The 25,512-nt window shown below is 40.4% G+C and overlaps 2 protein-coding genes across 9 annotated transcripts in view; one reads left to right on the plus strand and one right to left on the minus strand.

Annotated features, from left to right (window-relative positions):
• Positions 1-119: 119 nt before the first annotated feature.
• Positions 120-9,764, plus strand: LOC111245608 (uncharacterized). Of its 2 annotated transcripts, none has more exons than XM_086981386.1 (15): positions 120-178; positions 1,105-1,534; positions 1,796-1,946; positions 2,157-2,250; positions 2,619-2,773; positions 2,989-3,062; positions 3,340-3,559; positions 3,737-4,015; positions 4,111-4,324; positions 4,627-4,857; positions 5,004-5,179; positions 5,527-5,755; positions 5,977-6,189; positions 6,581-7,208; positions 7,436-9,764. In XM_086981386.1, the coding sequence occupies exons 2-15, from the start codon at positions 1,165-1,167 to the stop codon at positions 7,714-7,716; spliced, it is 3,315 nt and encodes a 1,104-aa protein (XP_086837512.1). In that variant the 5' UTR covers positions 120-178; positions 1,105-1,164; the 3' UTR covers positions 7,717-9,764. The 2 variants fall into 2 exon arrangements, with proteins under 2 accessions (XP_086837512.1, XP_086837511.1); XM_086981385.1 differs by lacking the exon at positions 120-178 and adding an exon at positions 272-511.
• Positions 9,765-11,108: 1,344 nt separating this feature from the next.
• The window catches only part of LOC111245610 (uncharacterized), a 151,563-nt gene continuing 137,159 nt past the window's right edge, over positions 11,109-25,512 (minus strand). For all 7 annotated transcript variants that reach the window (XM_022794197.2, XM_022794198.2, XM_022794195.2 and 4 more), the window contains 3 exons: positions 19,102-19,328; positions 17,904-18,367; positions 11,109-17,278 (listed from right to left, as the gene is read on the minus strand). In XM_022794197.2, coding sequence (XP_022649932.1) covers positions 16,656-17,278; positions 17,904-18,367; positions 19,102-19,328 — 1,314 coding nt within the window. In that variant the 3' untranslated portion in view covers positions 11,109-16,655. The remainder of the gene's footprint in view (positions 17,279-17,903; positions 18,368-19,101; positions 19,329-25,512) is intronic.

Raw genomic sequence — 25,512 nt, forward strand, 5'->3', positions numbered from 1 at the left:
CGGCCCTATCAGATTTAGCTATGGAGGGTTCTAGTTATTGTGCATTTGAACATTTTAAATTTGACCGGGCCGCCGAGGGTCTGCTAGATTCGTAGCCGGTTCGAAATACAAAAAGAAAACATGCTGCTTCCTCATGCGCAACGTTCTGAACCATATGAGATTGTCAACAAGGAAAGAGGTAAACATATTCGATTTGCCTGTACTGACTGTGCATGGGTGTGCTGAGTGTGGTGTTTTTAAGATTAGATTTTGTAAGTATACATTTTGTATAAAGTAGTTTATCGGCGAATTGAATTTTAGCAGTGCATAGCCATCGACAATTGATGCGGCGTCTCGTGGACAATATTTACATTGAACAACGCATAAATTCTAGAAGATAAAATGGACAGAGCTGTACCTGGAAACGGGTGCTTGTAACTTCGTGTGCAATAATTATTCGCACATTTATTGAGATTTTAGTTGGAAAATTCGATGCAAAAGAGTCATTCTGCAAAAAAACCGACTTGAGGAGGTCAGTTGTCCTAAAGCGAACTTCTGACATAGCATCAATCTATCTAGCTGTGGATAAAATAGCTTGTACAAAATCGATACCCAAAAACGTGATCATTAAATATTCCCTGGTCACCCAAAGGTAGCTGTTCCTAATAAACTGTGCCAATTTGAAAATTGTAATTTGTGTAGATAAATACATTTTAGTTGTTTATACACTGATACTCGAGAGTTTCCATGGCTCTGGGATTCGGCATCGAACCGTTAAGCCTTCAACAAGATTTTTTGATATGATGATATTAGTTGCGTCCAAAGCGGTCTTCTTGTGTGGTCTAAATGTTTTAATAATAATGCATATGAAGTCCTAATCTAAAGGTGAAAAAAGATATTTGAGCTGTGGGTCTATTGCTCTCGGTTACTGCATTTGTTAGATAGCCTTCTCACACTTTCAGGTGTTCAAGGTAACTGAGCGTTTTCTTCGATCCAGAGGATCGCTTTTTCCACTGATTCGAATGTTCCGCACATGTTCAAGTAGGCCGAGAGATAAAGAAAAAATCAAACTATTTGAGTAACCGGTTTTGAAAAATGTATACCAATCGTTTTTTTTTTTCATAGGTCATAGGTAACTGAAAATTCTGATAGTGCATCATCCAAGCTGGAATTTCGCACACACTAATGTCTCAAGCACGAATCGTCGTTCATCGTTCCGAGGAGGGGGAATCCTATCCGCCAAAGGATGCTCGGATGTCAACATGGCCTTCGACGGTCGTGTATGAACACAACTATGGTGTAACGTACCATCCCGTGGAACCCCTTGTAAAACAAACAGTTCAAAGCGTTTCTGTGCCAGTTCAGGAAAACAATATTCTTACCCCAAACGAAGTGACCCACTTTCACAATGAAAGCAATAGAATGTCCACTTTCCCTGTTGAGAGTGAAGCACCACTTGCTTTCCTCTATCGGGTGAAGCGTTTTAATCCCAAGGGCGGGTCACTCTGCAATCTCCGATGGTGGTGCGACGCCTACGGCCCATATCAGCTCGACGGTAATTGAAAGTAACCCCAAATACTACTAACCCAGACATATATGATAAGTCTGCGTGCACTGGAACAGATTTTTTAAAGCTTTTGCTATTTGAGTCGGTAAAATGTCGACACCTACACCAATGCCTTACTCGTCTTTTAATGTGATTGAAAACAAAAGCAAATCGAAAATGCTTGCAAATATATTATAGCTTTCTGTTCAAACTATTATGAGGTACGAGTTACGTAAACTTCTATTCAACCTACACTGCTTGATCTAACAGACGGGACGGGCGAACATGGTCTTGGCCCATTTTGGATGCAGGCTGAGTCGCCGAGTAATCCATTCAACGTGGCGTGTCCTAGAAGTGCCAATAAGGCTAACCGATGTCCAGCTCGAGTCAGCTTGAAAGCCGATGGAACCTTCCATAAAAGGTGGGTCGTGTGTGAAAGAGTGAGAACATTTCTCTCGTACTGTTTATGCTGTTGTGAACAATAACATAACCGTACTCATTTGGACCAACATACAAAGCTGTTCAATGAAGACTGGCCCAGAACTGTTTACCTGTCTTTATACATCAAAAGCCATTCCTACCGATGTTGATTTGCCTACACAGAATGAACTGTTATATTTCATGTTTGCAGACGTCATTTCCACAACCATCCACCTGAAAATGAGATGCCACCGCCCCTCGAGGGTGAATTGCAACTGCCCGCACTTCTACCGTCTTACGATCAGGTAACAACTGGTTTCCCTACCTACGACAGATCTATATTTAAAAAATATTTGGGCTCTTTAGGATTCTCTTTGTATATGTTTTAACCTTCTGTTAAGCCTAAACTTCGGAACCGAAAACAACGTAATGATTGAGTATGATACATGGTCAGAGATACACACTAAGGAGTTATATATGAGCCAGTGGCGTTTTTTATTTCAGCATTTCCTTCGCTTGTCTCGATACAGATACCTATGGTGCCGAGTTACTATCTGCTAACGCCAATAATTTGTTTTTGATTGATAACTTAGTTAGTTACCTCTAGCTTATGCATACGACACATCTCGTTTAATAGCATTTATGTATTCTGGTTTTTTTTTTAACTGACTAGGTGGCCGCGAGCGTCATAACTACACGTGTCCAGAAAGCACACAGAGGTGAAACTACTTCTAGTACATTAGACCAGCAGTATCAGCGAAGCGAACCGCAATCTCAGCAACAAGCGATTGTCCAGTTGTGGGACGAAGGAGCCAAACAAATGACCGAGTGAGTTGGCTTTGTTATTTAATTTTTTCGATTATTTCGTCTCTAAAACTGGGTTTTTTGAATAACAACCATATTTAATCCGCGCTATTTTATAGATCGGAGTTCTTAGTTCATCTTGGCATCAACAGGAAATACGCAGCGTGAAAATTAGCAGATTTGATCAGATATTCAAATATGAGATCTAGCTAGGTTTTTAATTTGACCATGTTTTTCAGGTTGGCAGTCACGGACAAGAACATTCCGAAAATCGCTGAACTTGCGCAAGTCGTCCAGGAAGATGGAGTAAATGGTTACAATTGCAAATTTATCTGCATGAATATAATCCATCACTTCTTGCTATGAACCTCTAATGCAGTATGCTAAAGTCATATCATATATCATGTGTACATTTGTATAGATATTCTTAAGAAAACTTGACTATTATTGCTTCAGTATCATTCACATAGCAAAAATAAGCCCAAAAATGTTAATTCTAAGCCGCCGTTCTCTATTGACTAACCATATTAGCATTAATTGTACTTGTTAAGCATATAATTAACTACAAATTTATTTTCTAACCGTTCCAGTTATTCAGTGCCCTCTTACTCAATGTAACCGAAGCGTCGGAAATCGTTCTGCTCTACATAAGCACCTTAATACGCATCTTCACGAGTATCAACGGCGAAGTACATCTAGTCGTGGCTGTGACGACAAATTGTGTCCACTATGCCGAAGTAAAAATGATTCTTACGAAGATCTTATTAATCATATTGTTAACGACCATGATACGCGCCTAGAATGCACGGAGTAAGTTCAGCTATAACTGTGATTACAATAGAATATCCTAATAGACCTGGACAACTGACGAGAGACGTCCAAATTATCTTGCATTAGAATCTGATCTGTTTCGCACCATTGGATGAGTATGATGTCATAATAAGCATATGCAAGGCTATATTCATTCTGAACTTTGTGTATGAACAGGCACGAATTTGAAACAATGTGGGATTTCAAACAATGGAAAGAAAAAGTCGAACAAGAAGACGAAGCCATGTTTCAATTGGGAAGATGGGGCGCTGGACACTACAGTTGCAGTCGTGGTGGTACGAAGACTGTGAAGTCCAATCGACGACCTCGATTAGGTTTTGAATGTCCAGCAGCTATTGTGGTACACTCTAACAAAACTCACGGCCAACCCAGCCGCATACAGGTTACCTACTGGCGAACCCATATAGGTCACGCACCTAGTCTAGTGGATATTCGGTAAGAACAAAACACATTTTTTATAATTAATATTTTCTAGTGAGCGATTCGCGTCAAGCAGATTTGGCGGATGCTAAGTGTTTTTTTTTAATCAGTATGCCAAAGGAACACGTCGAATGGATCGTGTCCCTTCTCAAGAATGGTCATTCAATCCGTTCGATTATTGCATACGGCGCAAGCCAGTATCTTGGGCCACCGTTGAGCAAAATCCATATGCTGACTGAACGATACCTTCGGTACGTCATCAACGACGCCATGGCCAGTGCGGATAAAAAGAAAACAACACTGAAGTGCCCATCTGATCCACCTGTAAGGCTTTTAATATAATACTCGCTGCGCTCAGTACATAAAAGTATCTGCTTGGTAAATACGGACAGTCGTATGTCGTATGTAAAAGAATATGTCGACTGCTGTTAATAGAAATGCTCGACAAGAATTATGCCTACCCATTTGATGATTTAAAAAGCTTTATATGTAGCAACAGAAGCTCGTCTCTAAACGGGAGAGGCCTCAGGCTGAAACAATACAAAATATATTAATAAACAACTTTTTTGGCTGTTGTCGACCTCACTCTGACGTTATTTAATTCTATGTACTTATATACACCTTAGAAAGTCTACGAATACGGTAACGTCGACCAATTGAGAGTTGCCTTGGCAGGGATAATTCACGACGAAATGATACGTGAAGATGAGGCACTGCGATTAGCAGAAGAGGCAGCTTTTCCACAGGAGACAGGGCAGGTCACTGGAAAACGAAAGCGGCGGTCGACCAAATGTGTCCTCGATAATGATGAGGCCGATCAGTGGACGCGGGGACCTGCAAGGCATAATGATAAATGCGTAGGTTTCATCCACGAATGTCTTTATCTAAATTATAATTGCATATATTTGTAGTGTTACCCTATCATGTTGATCGGGCATTGAATCGTTTTAATTATTATTCTATTTGTATTTGTTACCCTACTTTTACATGTGGACTTCATTAGTTGACGGCGTACGATGTGCTTGAACACACGGAATCGGGCAGGTATCAGGTACTAGGTCATGGATATAAATCCATTCATAAAGGCGAACAACCATCAACTGTGGTGGTTTTTCCTAGAAAATCGAGCCACGTGTCATGTGAAAGGAAGTGTCCTCAGTGCCAAGTTTGTGTACACCGGTAAGTCATTTGGAACTGGAGTACTGATAAAAGATATTCTATTCACGTCTAATTGAACATAAAAATAGTTAAAGGTATTCTGGCTTTAAACGGCCTGCTTTTAATAATTGCCAAACCTAATTACTAAAAGAACAGATGCCAATATATAAACAGAGCTTGTCTAGCAAAGACCTAATGAAACGGCTAAGCCTGACTGTGACTAAAACAAATAAGTTCTTACTAAATAGTTTTCTTTTAGGATATTGCACTTAATGTAAGCCGGCACGAGATCATTTGTATTTTTCGTCTTGTTCATTTATTATATACTGGAAAACGAATTACTCTAACCAGTTATGTTTCTCGGTAAGATATGGCTGCACATGTCGTTGGTACATGATGCATAGCCGAATGTGCGCACATATTCATCGGGTTGCGAGCTTGAAAGGTGCTCCGTCTTCAGAATATGTCGACCCAACGGTCGCGGGGGCAGATACCCTGGGCTTGCAGGAAGCTCTGAATCGTTTACAGAATCTTAATCGGCGTGAAAGACTTAAGCCGTTAGAGCCTCTTATTAACGAGCTCTTTCAACTCATGAAGGTGTGTTGTATTGTATCATTACCCTCACTGTGCAAAGTCACCACACTATTGTTTATTTCAAATGCGTCGTCTTAACAATATAGCTCTTTGTCCGTTACCTAATATATTGTATAATTACGGTTATTAGCTAAACCGCATGTTTTTTTAACAGCATCATTCATAAAGGGTATGCGTATTTTGGTGTTTCTTTGTTCGGTCGTTTGTTACATACTTGATCGCAGAGCGACCATGGTGTCCATCCCGATGAGTTGGAGTCTTATGTTCGTCAAGGCATAGAAATGATGCGCCGTTACCGACCCATACAACTCACCCGTGATGACGAAGCGCTTCGGGGAATCCAGCCTCTTAAAGCGACGGAAGCTCGTCTCTTTTTGCGCAATCGTCACCCAGAGCAAAAGCGGTACAAGATTCTTGCGACGAACTGGGATATCGACGTAAGAGCCTATGCTAGTTGGTTCAAACGCTGCTACGTATAATACAGTAATTACATAATAACTATTATGTGTTTTATATAAACTTATAAAGATTAATTAATTCTAATAAATTAGTTTATTTTTTAGCTTTACGATTTTAGAATTATGCGTAATTTTACATATGTAATGTGGTGGTTGCATTACATATGTCACATTATAAAGCAGCGGATGCTTTAAACTCAGTAGGTGATATCTCTGGTACCCGATGCAATCCGTTTATTTACAACAGCATAGGTTTGACCACTATTACTATAAAACAACTACTCTCTGATCTACCAAACATAACATGTGAATTTAAGTGTTATTTTGTGTTTTTTAATACCAAGACGGCTTTTTCTTTTGTTCTTTTTAGCCAAAGGTGAGAGGTTGCAAAGGTGGCGTTATGGTCCAGATTGATGGTGTTTTTAAGCTGATTCCGACCTGGAAGGCAAGCTCGAACACTACACGAGCCCTAAATAGTCGCATGGATAACGCTTCGGTTTCAAACTCTGTAAGAACAAGTCAAGTGATGCCTAACAATAGTAATCCTTCAACTGCTCCAGCGACATCTTCAGACGAAACAACAACAGTTTACCAGTCGCAGGCTGTAACGATGACGACATCTAAGGAAGTGGCAAAATGCTCATACGTCTCAAGGAATCCTTTAAAAGAATCAACTGAGAAGCCAACTCGAAGGAAGCGAGCTGGATCTAGACAGTCCGACACGAGTGAAGATAGTGCCCGGCCATCAAAACGACCAACGTTGCAGAGCAAAAAGGAGCGGCCGCTGCCAGCTTTAATGGCATTGTCAGACAGCCTAACTGCCCATGGTCCCTCAGACAGGATTCTGCAGCCACAGTCCAGCCAAAGAAAGGTAGTCGTCGTGAAGATTGCAAGAGTTGGGGGCGAACATCCGGAGGTGAATCCCTCCACGTCTTCAGCTCTGCATATCTATCCTGAATCGACGAATGTAACGCAAGCACTCTCATTGTCAAACATAGGTAAGGTCAAAATGAGAATCTATAAAGTCTCAAACTTCTTTAGTAGTTACATTTATCACAATGTCGGCCCTTATTGCAGGTTATCATTATGTAAAATATCTGGAGAAGTTTGTGTAAAAAACCTAAATTAAAATCTGCACAAAAAGTTTGTCAAAACCCGCAGAACGGCAAGCCTGCGAAGATCTCTTTAAACTGATTTATGAGTTATCTTCTATCCTTGCTAATAGAATCTGCAGGTGAACACAGAAAAGCTACTTCTATAAGCATCTGTGTGGCCAAGAACCCGGCTTCAAGCGGAGAAATTGAAATGTCATCAGTTGACACGACCCTACGAACTTCACGTGCTAATCTCGGAGGACCAGCAGTTTTTGGGACACAGTCCAGTATGATAGGATCAGCTCACATAATTGTCGAAGGAACCCCTTTGATGGCATCGGGCAATCAACTGTTAGAACCCAGCGAAGAGGAACGACGAAATGGCGTCGACATGTTTGTGGCTCAGTTGTAATCTTTAGGAGACATACTTTCTTATGCTAAACAATGTGACAAATCTTGTCTAGTATCTAAATATGTGGAGTAATAATGTAGTTAAGCAATTTAGCACGTTAGTGAAAATGCTGGGTGCTACATAGAAATAACAAAAATTTCATTGTAGATATGAAAAGATCGGCCTGCATCTTCTACAGTTAGTGTAAAGTATGAAAAGAGCGGCTTTCAACAACCTTTTGTAGAGAAGAAAGTGGACTTGGATGGCCACTTCTGTTGTAGCGTGAACAACGTTCGTACAAACATAAAGCGTTTTAGCATAAAAGCGCACTGCTTTTAGTGAATGGAGTGACCTGACGTTTTCGTAACTACTATGGTGACAAGGTTCTGTATAGTACATAACACAGGCAACTTACCTTGAAAACAAAGTGCTTTCAAAAGTGCCGTGTTGCATCTATTTGCATGTTAAGTCTTGTAAGGAACATCGCAAATATCACACTATTGAACATCTCATGTTTACTTTTGACTGGAAATGTGAAATATTTCATCTGTTTTTGGTAATCAATGCGGACGTACTGTCACACTAACAGTAAGCATCGATGATATGTAAAATCGATGAATTTGGTTCCATATGTTAATGCGGAATATAGTTAAAACGCCAAAACGTATATGCAGTCAGTTTCACTAAAAAATGAGTCATTTTCAACAGTTCTAGAGGAACAGACTTAGGTTAGAATATCAAGCGACCATGAGCTTCTTTCAGGTTGGATCTAAGTCAGGTTGATATGCTTGTGATAAATATCTTCTACAAAAAAGTATGTTTGACACTATGATGTTGCAAAGCTTTTTTATTAGCTGTACAGCCCGAAAAAAATTATAAATCTTAAAGTCATCATGTACATATGAACGCGCCCTTTAGCTTTCCTGGTTGTCTTTCTGTGAGTGTCACACAATTATCCATATTATTGTGCATATTGAAAATCGGTATTGTACGGCCATAGAATTAAGCCATGGGCAATAGCAGTGGTAAACTATTGCTAACGCTTTTTTTGCATCCGTTAGCTGATTTTGTATAAGAGGAGAGTGGTATAGGCTTTTAATGCATTTTGGCTCAGAAATATGGCTTGTTTATGAGCCTAATGCACCTCAGCCGATGATACCTTGGCTCGTGAAAAACCCTTCGTGTAAATAGTCGGAACTAGACAATTCGCCTCAGACTCATTTTTGCATTGTACATAAACCCTGTAATATGCCAAATCTACAGCAGCCAACTAGTGTCACACTGTCAAATAATGTTCGCTTGATTTGTTTGTCACCTATTAATCTCCTCAAAGCTAAAATCACTTTAGTATAGATGACTTCAGTGGAATCTGTTTATTGAGGTAATTGGTCATTGTTTACACAAACAATTTTTTGCGACAGTGTTGCAGCATTTAATTATGTTACTTCCTATTGTTGCATTTTTGCATGATATATTCGTTAAAATGACGCAGACATTATTTTAGATTATCTAATGGTTGATTCTAATGATGACCCATCACGTGGCGTGAGAACCAACAGATACTTGTAGATTGTAGCTTACGTTTCGGCCAATATTAATCAAAACTATGCTCTCTAATTCCTATTCTCATAATCTGAAAATATTTTAGGTAGTAGATATTCGCTGTGGTCCAAATTAAACAAGGAAGCAGCTGATTTATTTTATTCTGAAATTCAGGAATCTAACTTACTTCTCAAAAAAGTTTCAACTTCCTTTATCTATCATGGTATCATCACATCAATGGAATGTGTGTGCTAATGTTGTAATTATAGAGGCGTGCTTCAAAAACGCCATCCGCAGTGAGTGTTTAACTGCCACATTGACACTCAGAAGTTTCAGCCCTGCAAGGAAAAAACTAAGTTCAGCGGAAATAAAAACTTAATACTTTAATTACAGGAAATGTTTTTCTAATATGTAGCTTACGTAATGCATATTATTATATTACTGAAAATATATAGCAGCGTATCTTTATTTATGTCAAAATAAATGTATATAAATATCTAAAATAAAGGTTTTTGATGTGGTTGTCATTCATGATGTGGTGAGTACCTTTGTAGATATTTGATACTTAAATTTCCCCTAGAAATTTCTCGTTCTAGCGAGTCGAATACTTAGTAAGTTTGAAGAAGTGAATAGCTATTTATTTCGATATGCGTAAAGTAATATTTCATTCAATGCAGCCTGTCGAATCTAGCTTGTGTATAACTTTAAACGCTATAATTTTTCTGAATACATCGAAAGCAAACTCGTGCATTAAATCTGTTATTAAAAAAAATGTTACCGGTAGACCACATTTGGCATGTAAATAGAGTAAGAACTTTGCCTTACCAGAATAGTTGGTCATCAATAGGGGAGATTGCTCAATGTCGTATTCGCACAAACAGAGTGAGGAGGTGGAGAGAATCTTTAATCGATTAAGCATAGGTTTTTAGATCTCCGTTGAAAACGAGCTATATCAATTAGGCTATGAGTTCTTGATTTAACAAAGTGAAATGATATAAAAAAGCTCGTAAAAGTAGCGCGTTTTAAAGTGTTATTCCGAGCGAATAAAGAACCAGTATGGTTAACTCTTCGCGTGTGGTTTGCGAAATAGTGCTCAACAATCGGCGATGGACGAAATAGGCTAGCTGGTTATGTTGACTCCCTAAAGAGAACCTACACAGGACAATAGTACACGTAGTGAAACGGACATTTGGTGCAAGTTCCAGGTAGACTCTAAAGTAATAATGTAACCTGTCACAGGTATCAATAATTGCGTCAGCTACTAGTAGCAATTAGCAGAACCTAGTGTGCGCACCTACTGATATTGCAAGTTCGCATCGAAAAGCTGGAATTATGATGTGGAATAAGAAATACAATATTGAGTGAAGGCTTTATCCTCGAATTCGACGAACTTTAACCCATATACTTGAATTTATCCCTCTGTATTAAAAAGAGCAATTGGTGGTTTTACATATTCAAACATCAATTTGCACATAGAAGCAGGACTTTAGGTAATGTAATGCAAAATAATAATTATGAAAATTTTAAGAGCAAAAAAAGTAGTGCCGTAACGTACTAACCTGTCATAATGTAAAAGCCTTAATTTTGCTTGTTTAGTACAAAAGCTACGGCAGTGATTTTGCTAAGAACAATTAAAATTATTAGTTTAAATGCAGACTTAGCTTCCGTCAAACTCCATTTCTCCTTCGCAAGTACATATCAACTCAGTTGAGACCACAATTATCTGCGCTGTCTCAATGCATATTTCATAGGAGGTGAGTTTGGGTTCCGGTTGACTCCACAATATTGTATAGTATAATTTTCAATATTATTCTAATGCTTTATTTTTGTATATATATTTGTTTGCTTCTAAAATGAAAAGGTCAACTTGCTTCTCTTTTTGTTGTTTATAATGTAAAATGTTTATTGTTCAATAAGTCCAAATAAAGGAATAGCTCATAAACTACAGGCGCATTTAACATGAACTCTCTGTCTGTTTTTTATGTTTACCTCGTTTTTTCTTCGACTCGTCTCTTCATCCGTCTTTGCTTTACTCGAACCCCTATATCGTCCCCACCATTATCATTTTCATTATCGTCATTAACATCTCATCAGCGCAATCATTGCCTCCATGAACTTACTCTACGTGTTTCGATAGGGACGCTGCAAATCGCATCGCTGAAATCGCTTTTTCCTTATATTTATTATTTTTATTGTATTTATTGTCTTTTTTCGTCGTACTCTCGTCCGTATTTTCTCAGGATTTTCAACCAATACGATTAAAAAAATTCGATCCTCGCTTTCAAATGTTCGGTTCTTGCATCTACTATCTGAATTAAATATGACATGACAGCTGTGCATAGTTTTTCATGAGCTCAACTTTGCTCTATTTAATTTGCTAGTCTTCGCTGCGCTGTCTCATCCAGTAAGTGTTAATGCCATATGCAACTAATGAAAGTAAGTTTCTTCGGGTAGCCTTCATGAATACAAAATACTATTTAATAAATATTCTGCAGACGTGTTTAATCAAAAGGAGGCTTGTGTTTTTTTATGAGTATTCATCGTCGCATAATCTTTCTATCTATGCATAGTTAATTTTCCATTATACCAATTTTTTCATTATTTTCTCTTCCATTTTTGCCTTCCATGATCTAGCCGAGCACAATATCCTATATCTCGTTCTCTTCAATCGAATTATCTGTATCTACAATAGGTGCGCAATCGATATGAAAGCTTGAGACCCATTTGCTCGAAGTTTGTGATGTATGCTGCCTTAATTCTATGTAAAATCATCATTCGTACGGCCACGCTCGATTCCGCTAAAATATTTTCAATATATATTTCCCGCATTTGACTTAGAGCTTCTTTGCCCTCTATTGTTTCGCGCAATAGAAAATTTTTCGTTACTAATTTGCGTTGTCAACAGATGTACTGCCTGGTCGTTACCATTAGTTGATCAAGTGCAGTTATTTTCTGTTATGCATAACTACTGTGCAATCTACCTAACGACTTCAAAATTCAGTGTCATTCATACGACTTATATAAACCTACTTGTGTGCACTCTCAGTCGTAAATTTAAATAGGATTTGCATCCAGATAAGGAAATTCGTCAGTTTATCATTAGCCGTAAACTTGGCAGCTTTTATGGTACATTATTGGACTAAGATTTGATCTTTGACGAAGGAAAAACAAATTTCACGAGAGTCATTGCTACCACCATTTATTAGTGCTGTTATTATGGCTGAGTTACTTAAACTGCTTGCAAATTAAACCAATCTGCAGCTGAGCATCGATTTCCGTTTGTGAAAAAAGCCGGTAATGAAAAATATGTAGAAGCACTCATTCTTTAAAAATAAAATTAAAAACAACACAAACCGGTCAAACTGTTGACTTCATTCATTAGCAACGACAGCCTCATCTAAATCGCAAATCAGTCACCCACTTAGCTTTCCCCGTAACTCTATTCACTACTGCAACGATATATGTTTCTCAATACAAATAACTTGTAAGTAATAACAAACTTAAATATCCGCAAAAAATTACCAATTCTGCGTTAGCGGCTATCTTGGATAAAGGAACACTTCAATATGCGAGTCCTGTTACCTTCGCTTGGCAATTTAGATTCAGCTTACTCGTTAGAGTTATTCAGTTCATGCAAATAAGTTGCTTACAGACAAAATAGTCAAACATTTCCTGCGCCATGCCTGTGCCTTTCACTCATAAATCAGTTAATTGTTAAATTGATTTCATTTCTTGATCTCCCTTTTATCTCACACATAATCGCATGAATCGCCCACAACTCTTTCTGTTGCATAAAACTTTTTTCATTATCAGAATCCTTCCTACCTCCTTCTAAACATAGTCGATCTTGCTCAGCCATCTTCTCGTACGTACACTTCTCGTTTCGCCTGTTATTGATTGTGCATCTATGTCTATATGTGCTTCATCATGGTACTTGACCATCCGCTTAGTCAAAAACTTCGACGTTGTTTTCGTCTTAATCCAGTGCTCCCGGCGATGTTCTGCAAAAGTCCAGCTCCAAACAATCTAATAATACCAAGCTAATGACACTGAATAATCCATCGGAGTTCCGTTTCATAGAAAACTGTTCTGTTATCTTTCTTAGCGATTATTATCAAACAATACAGCTTGTGCTAACAGCCGTGGATTCTCTGTTGGCTAAGCAATACGTATCATAAATAGGTGTTCATTTTAATCTCGTTTTAACTGAAACGTTAGAATAGCTGTCCCATAAAGTTTTGTCCTGCCCGGCCGAGCCTATTTACCTTTACACTGTCGCATTCATCAGCGAACATTTCTAACATAGAACTCAAATTCGAGAAAATGCAGCACTGTAACTGTAAGATGCAAAATTGGCAAGACATTTATGGCAGCCTCGTGTTGTTTATTTTCTAATAGCATTACGTAACCTAGTTAAGAATCCGTTAAGGTTGACCGGAAGAACGCGCTACCGTTTCTAGTCGCCACTGTTCATCTAATTATCACAAACCCGTGACCGATAAAAAAAGCGATAAACACTTCCAAATACTCCTACGCTTTCGTCTGCATAGAAGTAGCAGGAGCACCGATGTTATCCACTTGTCCTCATCATTCTGACTATTATTAATATTATTGTTTTTGTTATTATTGTTATTATCATGAATGATTATATTATGATCCGCGTCTCGTGATCACCGATGTTACCAAATAATCATCAGTACCATCTTAGTGCAGTTGAGCAAACGTACTCTTCTTTCCTCTTTCCTTCTGCCTTCTTCATTCACTGGTTCTGACTCGATATATCCGTTCCCATTCTTTTTCGGTTCTATCTCGGCCAGCGTTTTGCTGGCACACTATGGTCTCATTACTAATGCAAGCGTCGCTCTGCAGTCTATCGAGTAGTTTCTATAGTAACTTTCAGCTCTTCGCGTTCTTAATGATCTTGGCTTACGTATAGGGGCTTAATCCTGTACAGAAATTGGCTTCGTCGCCCCTTCTGTAATAGCTATAATGTTCAATATACTTATAGCAGCACGCCCAATTGCGGTAGGATTTATGTAACGGTTCGTATATCCTAATATTAGCAATAATAATAATAATACGTAAGATGCTCGACCTGTTTGTCCTTGCCGTTGTCCTGGCGAATAGCGGCTATAATAATAGCATAATAATAATGCCGTGATAGTATTTATCATAATAATTATATTCATTATTACTGTACCATTTCCGCCAACATAATAATCATTAGTGAATCATCACTATGAAGCAATTAATTAATCAATTAGAAAATTAATGAATTGAATCGCAATATACAGCACCGGTCACACAGTTATGTGATCCTTTTTATACCCTACGTACACGTCGGTCATACTCATCTATATATATATATAATCAATATCGCAATCTGTTATTATATTTCATGTCCTCAATTTCGTGTACATATACCAGATTTTAATATTATCATCATAGTTATAGGTACATTCATATCGTATGAACCCCGCATCTATTCACCTCTCTCATGCTACGCGTGAATAGACAGCATCACAGAAGACAACCTGCTCTGAACAATCAACGCCGACCTATAGGATTTCACCCATCTGCCTGCGGCCGATAGCCATCTATCGCCTGTTATTATATTCATAAAACTGAATACTAATTCTGAATACTAATTAAAACGACAGAAAGAACCTTTTCCTTTATATTCTACACAACTAAAACCTTCTACCCGTGGCTATATATATATATATATATATATATATATATATATGTATCAACTTTGGCTCTCGTTACGGTGATAATGGCTGTGGTTCCAGTATATTAGTAGAATGTTACTACTAGATGTTACAAACTGAAAATAACTTGCAAGAATTTCAACCACAAAACCGTTCCCGCAAGAATAGCGGATTTCGGTTCGTATAAAGAGCAAATCAATAGATTATTATTGGCGTCATTAAGAAATTATGTTATACTAATGCCTCACTAACTAGCACCCAATAAATGCTATATTTAATTTTCATATACAAAATCTTACTGCTTTTAGCTTTTAGACTGCATTGAGCATAGACAGTAACTTAAAATAAACGATGCAGTAAACTCGCGCATCCCGACGGCCCAGCATCCTCTACCGAAGCATAGTGGAGTGCGTTATCAGAAATCATTTGTGCAATCTCATAACGCCTATATCTGATCGAAGTCATAGTATTACATACTGTATAGGAAATCCATGTACAGTATTCTCTTATTGATTTTCCATTGGCATCTTGTTTCGATTTTACCCGCTGTCAAGCAATTGAAATAGTATGATGATCGGTAAAACACTTGACCTTTTCTATGATAAGGCCTTCCTGCGCTGGTTGTCCCCGTTCACTTTCGATGCCTTTGCGGGGCATTTCTTCGAGTGGCTGGGGCCAGTGACCTGCCGTTATGTACACAACGTTTTCTCCACGCATTAGACATGTGCGTGGGCCAGACGATGACTAGATAACAGCGTAAACGATCATAAAAACAGCGAAATGTGGATTACTGATGCTGAATCATGCCCTATTTCTACCACCCGTATTTTGGCTTTATGGGGAACGAAGAGGAAAAAACTTAACAGCCTGTAGCATATCCTCTATTTCTTTCAAACTAAATGAATTCCCTCACGATCTACCGTCGTAAGACATAGCAATAGTTTACGGATTGAAACAGCTCATTGAAAGCTGCCTTTAAATAATTTCACGGCCCGACATGCTTGCCAGTTACAAGTTTGCTTATCAGTTCAACTAATAACCTGCTTTCCTCACTTCGACTGGTCGTAATCGCGCGTGGACTACGTGAGTTTAACGAAAATCAACCTAAATTCGCTTTTTCCAGTTAGTCTTTCACTGCTACCACCTTCTAACGTGCCCTTGATCCTTCTCGTTTGCCTTATGCGACATAACAATGTCACCATACGCAGTCATTTGTTTCTAGACACACTGTATCATACACAGTTGCAAAACCCAACAAAGGCTGTTCAACACGTACTTTCCTGTTTCTAACTGTGCTCCATCCTCATCAATCATCAAACATTTAGGTGCATGTCAATGAGTCAATTAAATCAGTCAGCCATTCACTCAATACCAATTCGTAGCAATATCGATTAGTCAAGCACAGTCAATCCTGGTCCATCTTTGAGTTCACCGCGGACCCGCTATATTTCAACGCGGCGTTCCGCCCTATTACATTACACTTATGAACATTATAAGCTATGGCGCGACACGTGATCTGAAATATGGTACGCTGTCCGAAATACACTGTAGGCTGATGGCAGAAAAAACGTTGTAGTGATCCTAGCAGCTGAATTCAGTTACTGCTTCAAATCTGCACCGTTCATAATCCCGCGCTTTCTGTTATGTTTCATCTGCAGCGTTCATTTCACTTCGCGTCACTATCATTGCTACTCGTGTTAAACACGTTTATAAAAGTTCATCAATCGCGGCGCCGTTCAAAGTGTCTTTCCAGGACTGTTTCCTCGCGCTTAGTAGCGCTATTTGAGGCAAAGTTAGAGTTGCTGACAGCCGTGCTGCCATTGTCGTTGTCTTTTTTATTCGGGACGGTCTCTTTCTACTGTTTGACCGATGGTGGCTATTATTGTTTCCAAAATCCGCTATTCTTCTGGCGGCCAACCATGCCGTGCATGTGGCAACGCTCAGCACCGTGAGTGCGGAAGGGGTGGAAGAATTCGGCAAGCCCGAGGCGCCTGGAGGTGGACACTCTGCTTCGCGATAGAGGTCCAGCTTTGACGGTATTGCGACGCGCCGCCGGCTGCAAGTGCTCTCACCAAGCAGATACAACTTCCTTCGATCATCGGTTAACGCGAGACAGAATCGCTGTTCTGTGGCGGCCGCAGCCGCTACGACGGCTGGCGGCTGTTCAAGCGTCGCTTGTAGATGTTGATGTGACGCTGATAAATGGTGCTGATGCTGTGGCAGCAGCGGTTGCTGTTGTTGCGTGTCTCGCTGATCTCGATGCGACACGACAAGGTAAGTTGTGCTGCCATGGTCGTCGCTAAGCTCCCACGTGGCCTGAACGGCCATTTCTGCAATGAGATAGACAATGACACAGAGAAAGAGGAAATATGTTTTAATGACGAATAGCTTTTTTTTCAAGTTACTCGTGAATTTGATATGGCGAAAAAATGGAAAACGTCTGTTGCACGGCGAACGAAAGAATACGATCTTGCTTGTGACTTATATCTAGTATTCGTGATAGTGCAGCACTAACTTAGTCGTGTGTTAGGGCAAGTTATTTGCAACAATCCTCAACGACAGCGGCAGACATACGTGCGTGTGTGTGTGTGCAGTCCTGGAATGCACGCGTGTGTCAGAATTGAACTTCCTACTTCGTTTCATCGCAGCAACACGTCTAACAGATTGTTTGCTAATACAAGTACACTTCAGCCATCTTTTCGAGAAACTATCCAATCGAGAACGCAAGGCTAGCGAATACCAGTAAGTACGCAAAACGTAATGAGTTTAGTATCAGTAGAAAACCTAGTGTACCAAACTAAAGACTTACAGATTAGTCTTTGAAGGTCAATTTCCAACTGCTCTCATCTCATACGCTGTTTCCCAGCCATAAAAAGAATGCAGCAATGCTCTTAAACATTTTAAAATGATTCATTTATTTTTATATCAACATCCCACGTTGCAACGATTACTTACCTTTGCCATACGTCTTTCGCTGGCCGCCTTCGGGCGCACACTCGGCTCGCACTTCGAAACGCGACACGTTATCCTCGCAAGCGCTGTACAAAGCCATCTGCTCCGAGCACTGCAGTTCGCCCTGATCAATGCCCTGCTCTCTGGCCGCTACGCTTCCGAGAGTCCTATCAGGATCTTGTAGGGCGGCCTCCATCTGTTGGTCGCCTGATGCCCACTGACTTGACGGGGCTCGCAGCAATTCCGCGAACAAAGCCCCACTGACGCCAACTAAAGTGAACTTGCCCCGCAGAGGGGCTTCACCGAGGCCGGGCGGCTCGGCCAGCAGGGTCACATAGTCTTCGTCGCTCGAATCAAAGTACGCTTGAAGACAGGCGTCCTCATTACGAGGCGTTCGTTTGCCCATCTGTAGTTCCAACACGTTGGCTGCACGCCGGTATACCATTAAGCAGATGTACCCACTGTCACTTCAGCGTTCGAACGAATGTAAATAAAACATAAATTTGGTTAGCACGCCTGGGGTATTACTCACAATCAGCAGGTACATTATTGTATATTTATAATAGTTCATATATTCAGGTAGACAGTATTTCACCGAAGACCGTGCTATCAACGTGGATTTGATTTCGAATTTCAGCTTCCTATCAAGACCTTTTTAGAAATTTGTAGAAAGCTTAACAAAGCATAGAAAAACCGCAAAAACCAGTAAGTTTATAGATGTTTACATAAAAAAGGTTCACTTAATAGAAACCAAGCCACTTTTCTGTTACCTTCTGGATTTCTTGCTTTTGTCGACGTGAGGAATTGGCTTTTTTTTTTGGAAAGCTGAAGATACTTAGAAGAAGCCATCATAATGCTTACATTCAAGTGCTCATAAAGTTGGCGACTAATAACGCTGAGCGCAATTTTAATTTTTCTCTATTTCCGTTACTGAAAACGAACTACTGCTCGTGGAGGTAGTTAACTTTTAATTTAGTATTCTCAACAACTTACACGAAGCCGTAAATAGTTTCTAGTTATATTTAAATCTGCACCGCTTTGCGCCCATTTTAGTTGGGTCACGCTATGCACTCACATAGTTGCCATGGCCAAAAACAACTAAGCTATACGTCTCAGCACCTTTTCCCTAACTTGCAGACAATAATAATAACGCTTATATACTTTGTTATATACAACGTGCAAGCATATAAGTATTCCTTACCACCCTTCAATGGCGTGCACCACGATCTTCGCCTGGTTTTCACCGATATCGTAGACTTCCTCACAAGTCCAACGTTGTTCGATCCATGAACCAGACTGGATGACAAGAGACGAGTTTTCACGCGAAATCTCGAATGAACGCGATCGGTTCAACGTTCGCCAGTGGTGCGCCTCGGCGTACATCCATGAAGGAAATGTTTTCTTCGGCCGTGGACTTCGACTTAATACCTGCCAATGCCAAACAAACGGCGGAAACAAGAAGGCAATTAGAAAAACGCATATAATTACTAAGTAATAATACATTGTAGACTGTACCGTTATGTATATACTAGTTATATTATACGCTATAAGTGGTGTGTTATTTAATAACCTTAGTTCTTAATAATAAGTTCGACGAACACAAGAGCGCGCAATGATGTCAAAGACGAAATCAGCAATTTTATTGCTTTTTATCGCTTGTCAATCGGCATGCGGTAGATGTCTAGCTACAATTGACCTGAGGTAGTAGCAGCTAACTAACAGAACTTGAAGATAATTGTTTGATTCCACCTATATCAATAGCTACTGTATTAATACGAAGTTAAAATTCCCTTATCATTTGTAACCTATATAAGCACATTTTGGCGAAAGATCGCAAATGGCTAAATGAATAGCTAAAAAGACTACAATTTTGAGCAATTCAGTATTGGTAGGAAGGACACCAGATATAAGTTCCTTCCGCTTCCTATGTGATAGCCGCGATAGTGTATCTCAATATGGATGAGAGCAGTCCAGGTGAATAGCCAATTCTTCGATTACCACTATTGATATTCTCTAACGAAGCCGAAACCCTCGATTACTCTAATGTTCGCGATTACCTGTTGTTAACAATACGCCCTGTTCACAGCTGGGTCACTACATGTATCAACGATGTTAAGATACTGGCTGAAAAAACTTATCCATTAATGCTACAGTGTAAACGTTCTGATTGTTAGACGTTCCCACTGCGACTTGGCATCTATTAACGTTATGGTGCAACTACGCACTGTGTTGGCCAAGACACTCTGAACGTCGTCGCGCCTAGGACGCTAAGGAAATAATGAGTTTAGCAAAAAAAAAACCAAAACACATAAGAACCCAGAGGCAAATATGGATTGGAGACAAATACACACCAAGGCTTATGTCTAGGTACGCGCCTTATAACTATACCTTCTCCAACGACACGATACTGCAGGACTCCTCTCACTTCATGCGTTGCTACCCCATAAAACAACTTGAGTGTGACCTTCACTCCCGGCGTTTCGCTTTCATTCATAAATAATGCAGCGAAAACAGTTCCTGGGGAAGCGTTTTAAAAGTGACTACCTTTCTAGTTAGATAGGATATTTATTTTAAAAGAATGTTAACATCCATCCTTTTGCAGAATTTCCTTCCTTTGGTTATCTATGGTCAAAGTTGAACGACGGAAAACTGTCAATCTGTTTCTTTTCCATTTCCGTGTTAGCTCGAATACAGGGCATCATCCGATCGCATATTTTATATGGCTAATTATATGTGCCTTGGTCTTCCGGTGAATGATTAGCGGTACTTTTTTTCTACAACTAATATCTAGAAACAATTTTTCTCCGTCGCGTATTAAGACTTAAGGGTGTGAGCTATATGTGAGGGCTATATTTCTCTTGGGCCAGTACGTTATATGCAATAAAATATACGAGACCGCATACGACATTGACTTCAGCACCTCTGGACTGAGTACTCGTCAAACGTCTTTTCAGCAAGCCCCCATCTAACACTGGAGAAGCGCATTAATATTTTCTATATTTACTCAAAGTCTACCTAGTTTTTAGATACAATTTGGGACATCCGTTGATTCATCAGTGAATCGGGAAATGTCATATATACTGACACGGGGACAAGCCAGGCAATTCGAATATCTTCTAGGTCTAATTTTGCAATGAGCTCTCAGTGATTATTGACTAAAAGTGTCTAAATGTATACAGATTACTCTATAGCTGACAAAGTCGAAGGTATTGGCCATATTTGCATCAGTTTGGTCATTATTATACAGCACGCGTCCAAAACGCGCCGCCTTGTTCATTGGTAACGATCAGCTATTAGACGTGCGGGAGAAGCAGTCATGGCAGGGATTCAGCATGTCGGAGAACCATGATTAGTTGAAACATCGTACACGTCTCCGTGTCACCTACAGCCGCGCTCATTTAGGTGAAGCACTCATATCATTTGGTGGCTAGTACATAATTCGCGCCAACGAACTAATATTTCAGTACAACACGCCATGAGAAACCAATTTTCCGGCCTGAATACCGATATATTCATGGCATGTATATAAAAGAATAAAGATTTTTAAATTAGTCTGACGACCTGGAAGATGGGTTTGCTTTGACAGGCAGTTTCTAAACTAAACTACAGCCCCCTTTTCGTTATTGATCGGGTCTGAGTATCATCGAGCAATGCCACCTTTTTTTGACCATTTTATGATTTCTCACATTTGTCGAATGTAGCTAATCGAAAATGGCTTTTTATGAAGATTGGTTACTATTTTAAGTTAGCTTCCCTGTGCCTCCAGTTTGCCGACCTACCTTTGCTTTGCTGCAAAGGTTCAACTCTCTATTCTTTACAATATCCCTTACTTTTGAAAAGTAATATTTAAAAAATAATTGTTTTTCTAACTTTCAAGAAAATTTTCTACCTTCTTAATGCAATACAGTTATTCACTAACCAGGCGATTATGAGCACCGGGCTTTGGCCATAGATAGACAGGGTCGACTATGTCGCCCAAACACTTGATGAGGCACATATGAAACACAAGTGGGCTTACTGCTGCTACCAGGTTTTTCTCGATACCTCGAGGATAGCAGCTGGTCCGCTGCTATTCTATCACTAAATGGACCCCGTCTCACGCAAGCACCAATCGGGCTACGATCATCACGATGATACTGACAGTGGCTAACAATGAGACCTATTCAGCTTGGAGGTAACAGGCTTGGCCGATATAAGATAGAAAACAAGAGCAGGATAGAAAAGGTCCAGCCAAGCACTTAGCGCTATCGACAGAAGTATGTCCCCCTAGATAGATCCAAATAAATGAATCTCCTTGTCGACCAACGAATGATTGCCACCCCCCACGCCCATATTCCTTCGCATTACCTCTCAAAACGTCCGGACAATTCTGTCTGAAAGGAGTTCCGAGACATTGCTGCGGACCTGATCGCTGCAATTGCTGATGCTATCGCTGCTGACAGAGCTGCCGCAGATCAGCAGCATCTAGCTAACTAACTAGTCTGCGCTCCCTTGATTTGCTTGCCTTCACTCGTTGGGAAGATCGTTGGACCCATGAACGTTGCTGGACACAGCCCTCTGTATGTTCGTCCCTATTTCTCTCGGAATTCTTTCTTTCTCTCACTTTTCTGCACTAGCCGTGTATTCGATACACGGTGGTTATTGCTAACTGTAGTTATGTTAGTCATGGTCATAGGTAGTTACATATGTTAGTTGATATGTCGTGTCCTTCACACGAATTACTGTTTTTGTTCATACAGACACACTCGTACCTATACATAGTTTTTGTCTTATTGTGCTTATTGATAGAACTGCCCTCATTTCCCACTGATTTTATCACACGTGCCTCCCCTGCCCTTTGTCCCTGATTTCTTAGCATAGCCGCCCTCCACTGAATTCTTTACCCTCCCCGAACCTCTGTCTGCTTTTTGTGCCCCGTAGTGCTCGACTGTTTCGCCGATTAAGATCGTCCGCTTGCTCGGTGGCCGCACGGCCGACGGCGAGTGAACCTAATGATGCTTAGCGGTGGAAGGGACGTAAACAAAAAAGGAATTGGACGACGTTTGAAGTGAGCTGCCCTTGGACGACTGGAGTGAGGAAGCCCGCCGGAAAATGAGAGAGGACAGGCAGAAAGAAAGTGAGCTACTGAGGTTGAATTCCAGTAGCTGGAAGTTGCTGAGCAGAGCTGACAGATGGGCACTGACATGGAGTAGAAGAGATAGAGGCGGCATCATAACTGCCGCAATACGAGAAGGGCAAACGGTAAGTTAGATGGCAGCACGGGAGAAAAAAAAAAGGAAAGAGAGATGTAATCATCGCGAGCCAAGAAGGAAATGAAGCTATGGGCGGGTTAAGGAGGTTTGTTGGCGTCGACGATTTAGACCGGACGGAAGAGGTGGGGGAAAGGTCTAAGGCGAAGTCTCTGGCTTTGTGGGAGTATTAATCGGGGGGATCAGTAACGAAATGAGGTGTTTGTGACACGCTAGAGAGCAAATCCGTAATAATGACTCATCTGAGAAATTCGATTTCGGTGGCCGTTAAGGTACTTAGGGTCATCTCTGTGTATTTTTTCGGTCTATGCGGTTCTCCATTTCTACTATTACTAGCAATACACCATAACGCCATCACTTTAACCAGATCGTATGGCTAGAGTAGTCGGTTCTACTGCAAAACAATAGTGGGACTCTAACACACAATCATAGTACCTATATGCGTTCTGCATCAGTTCACCTTTCAAGCAGCAAGATTGTTGTCCCTCTAGAACTGAAAAAGGTTGCCGGAAGTCAGGCGTTTTCTTATTACTATCAATAGCAGCAGTAACAGCATTAGCGTCATTAACATTATCCGCGCCATGCTTGTTCATTCGTTTGCACAACAATGATCTGGCACTATGCATTCGTTGCCGATACTATCTCGCCTCGTGTTGTTGTTGTCATGTCGACAAGAGTATTATAACAATTGACTCTGATTAGTTTCTGTTGTACCCTCTTCCTCTAAGCGCAGTCAATCTTAATCTTATACTGAGGCTAACTATAAGGAAAGGTACAGACGCAGTGTAATGCACACTCCGTTACCACTATATGGAATAGCAGAATTTCAGTTTAAAAGATACGGCAACACAAAAGAGACTATAAGCACTACGCACTGCTCACGATTAAGTTTAAGTTATATGCAAAGCTAAGGGGAACAGTTTCCGGCAAGCGCTCTCCATCTACTTCGGTAAACGCCCAATGCCTAGAGATAACGATAGAGAGATCGTTGTTGAGAACACACAAGTCAGATCATAATGCTTTGTTGATTGTTTTACAGCTCGACGTTATTACGAATACGACATAACATAGACATTTTTGCTATTCAATCGGTGGCAAGCTTCGATTCAGACTCGCCCTTTTGTTCCACCATTTTCCAATCCAAACCACGGTTTGTTGCCGGATTTTTCTGGAAGCGTTGGCTAAATGTGGCTCTATAACAGTCCTCCGAAATAACCATCTTTCTGCACTATACGTACAGGGGGAACGAAAGCTAAACAGGGATAGAGTTATGGAGGGTTGCCTTACTCTGCTACTAGTATTTTCCTTATTGAAATATGAAGCAGTCTGTCGTCTTCCTGTCGATGATACCCGCCACATCGAGAATACTTCGAAAAGCTAAAAATTCTATCACACATTCATATAGCGACTCGTAAAATTTTCGAATAACGCTCAGGCTCTAGAAAAATCGTAGAGCCAATCATACTTGTCGGGGTTTCTCCCTTTTCTCTATCTTTCCTACGAATCGGAGCAACCCTTTGGATCGTTTACTAAAATAGTAGGAAGCGGGTGCACGAATACCGTGCTAACTAACCTTTACGCACCGCACAGTCCATCTGCCATTCCTTGACAAAGACTCGAGGAGGCAGCTGCTCCTACTAGATACTATTTCTATTCGACGTGACAGTGACCATGATTACGATGATGAGGATGATAAACAGATCTAAGTCTTTATGAGTGAGTTAAGTTTATATATCTGTCTGTTGTGTCCTATTTTAACTTTTATCTCCGGTGCACAATCTGCTATCGAGCGCCTAACGAGACTACCACAAACTTTTAGTTGTCGAATTTCGGATACACTGTCGAGTGATAGCTTTCATACATAGCCTTTGTCGATCTCTGCTCCGTATCATTTACACCTACGTCTTGTTCATCGGTGGAATTCTATCTCGCGTCTTCTTCAGGTTTATTTCCTTCACCTCCAACGCATGGTCTCCGCTACCAGCTTGGATTACAATGATTCGCGTTGACTGACTGACCGATGTGACTTTAAACTACTGCTGTCACTCTTACCGCTACTCACACGTCGTCTTTGCCATTAGACTGAGCTAACCGTAGGCTCGATACCTCATGCCTCGACTACCCACTCTTTCTCTCATCTTTGTAGAGACGTCCATAGCAGGCAATGGTATGCACACGTCAGCAGCTCTTTCTGTCATTTCCGTTTGAACCGTTCCAACGTCTGCGGCCGCTCGTAGGGACTCAATTCGGTGTGGTAATCTGCTTTTCGTGCGATGCTGCTCAAAAGAGAGCCTTAAGACAGACAAATTCCTACGGCCGCCTTCTTTAACGACCAATGTTGGAAAAAGTAAAAATAGGCAGAC

This window comes from Varroa destructor, unplaced genomic scaffold (assembly GCF_002443255.2).
Source record: "Varroa destructor unplaced genomic scaffold, Vdes_3.0 BEIS01000002.1, whole genome shotgun sequence".
NCBI classification, from domain to species: Eukaryota; Metazoa; Arthropoda; class Arachnida; order Mesostigmata; family Varroidae; genus Varroa; species Varroa destructor.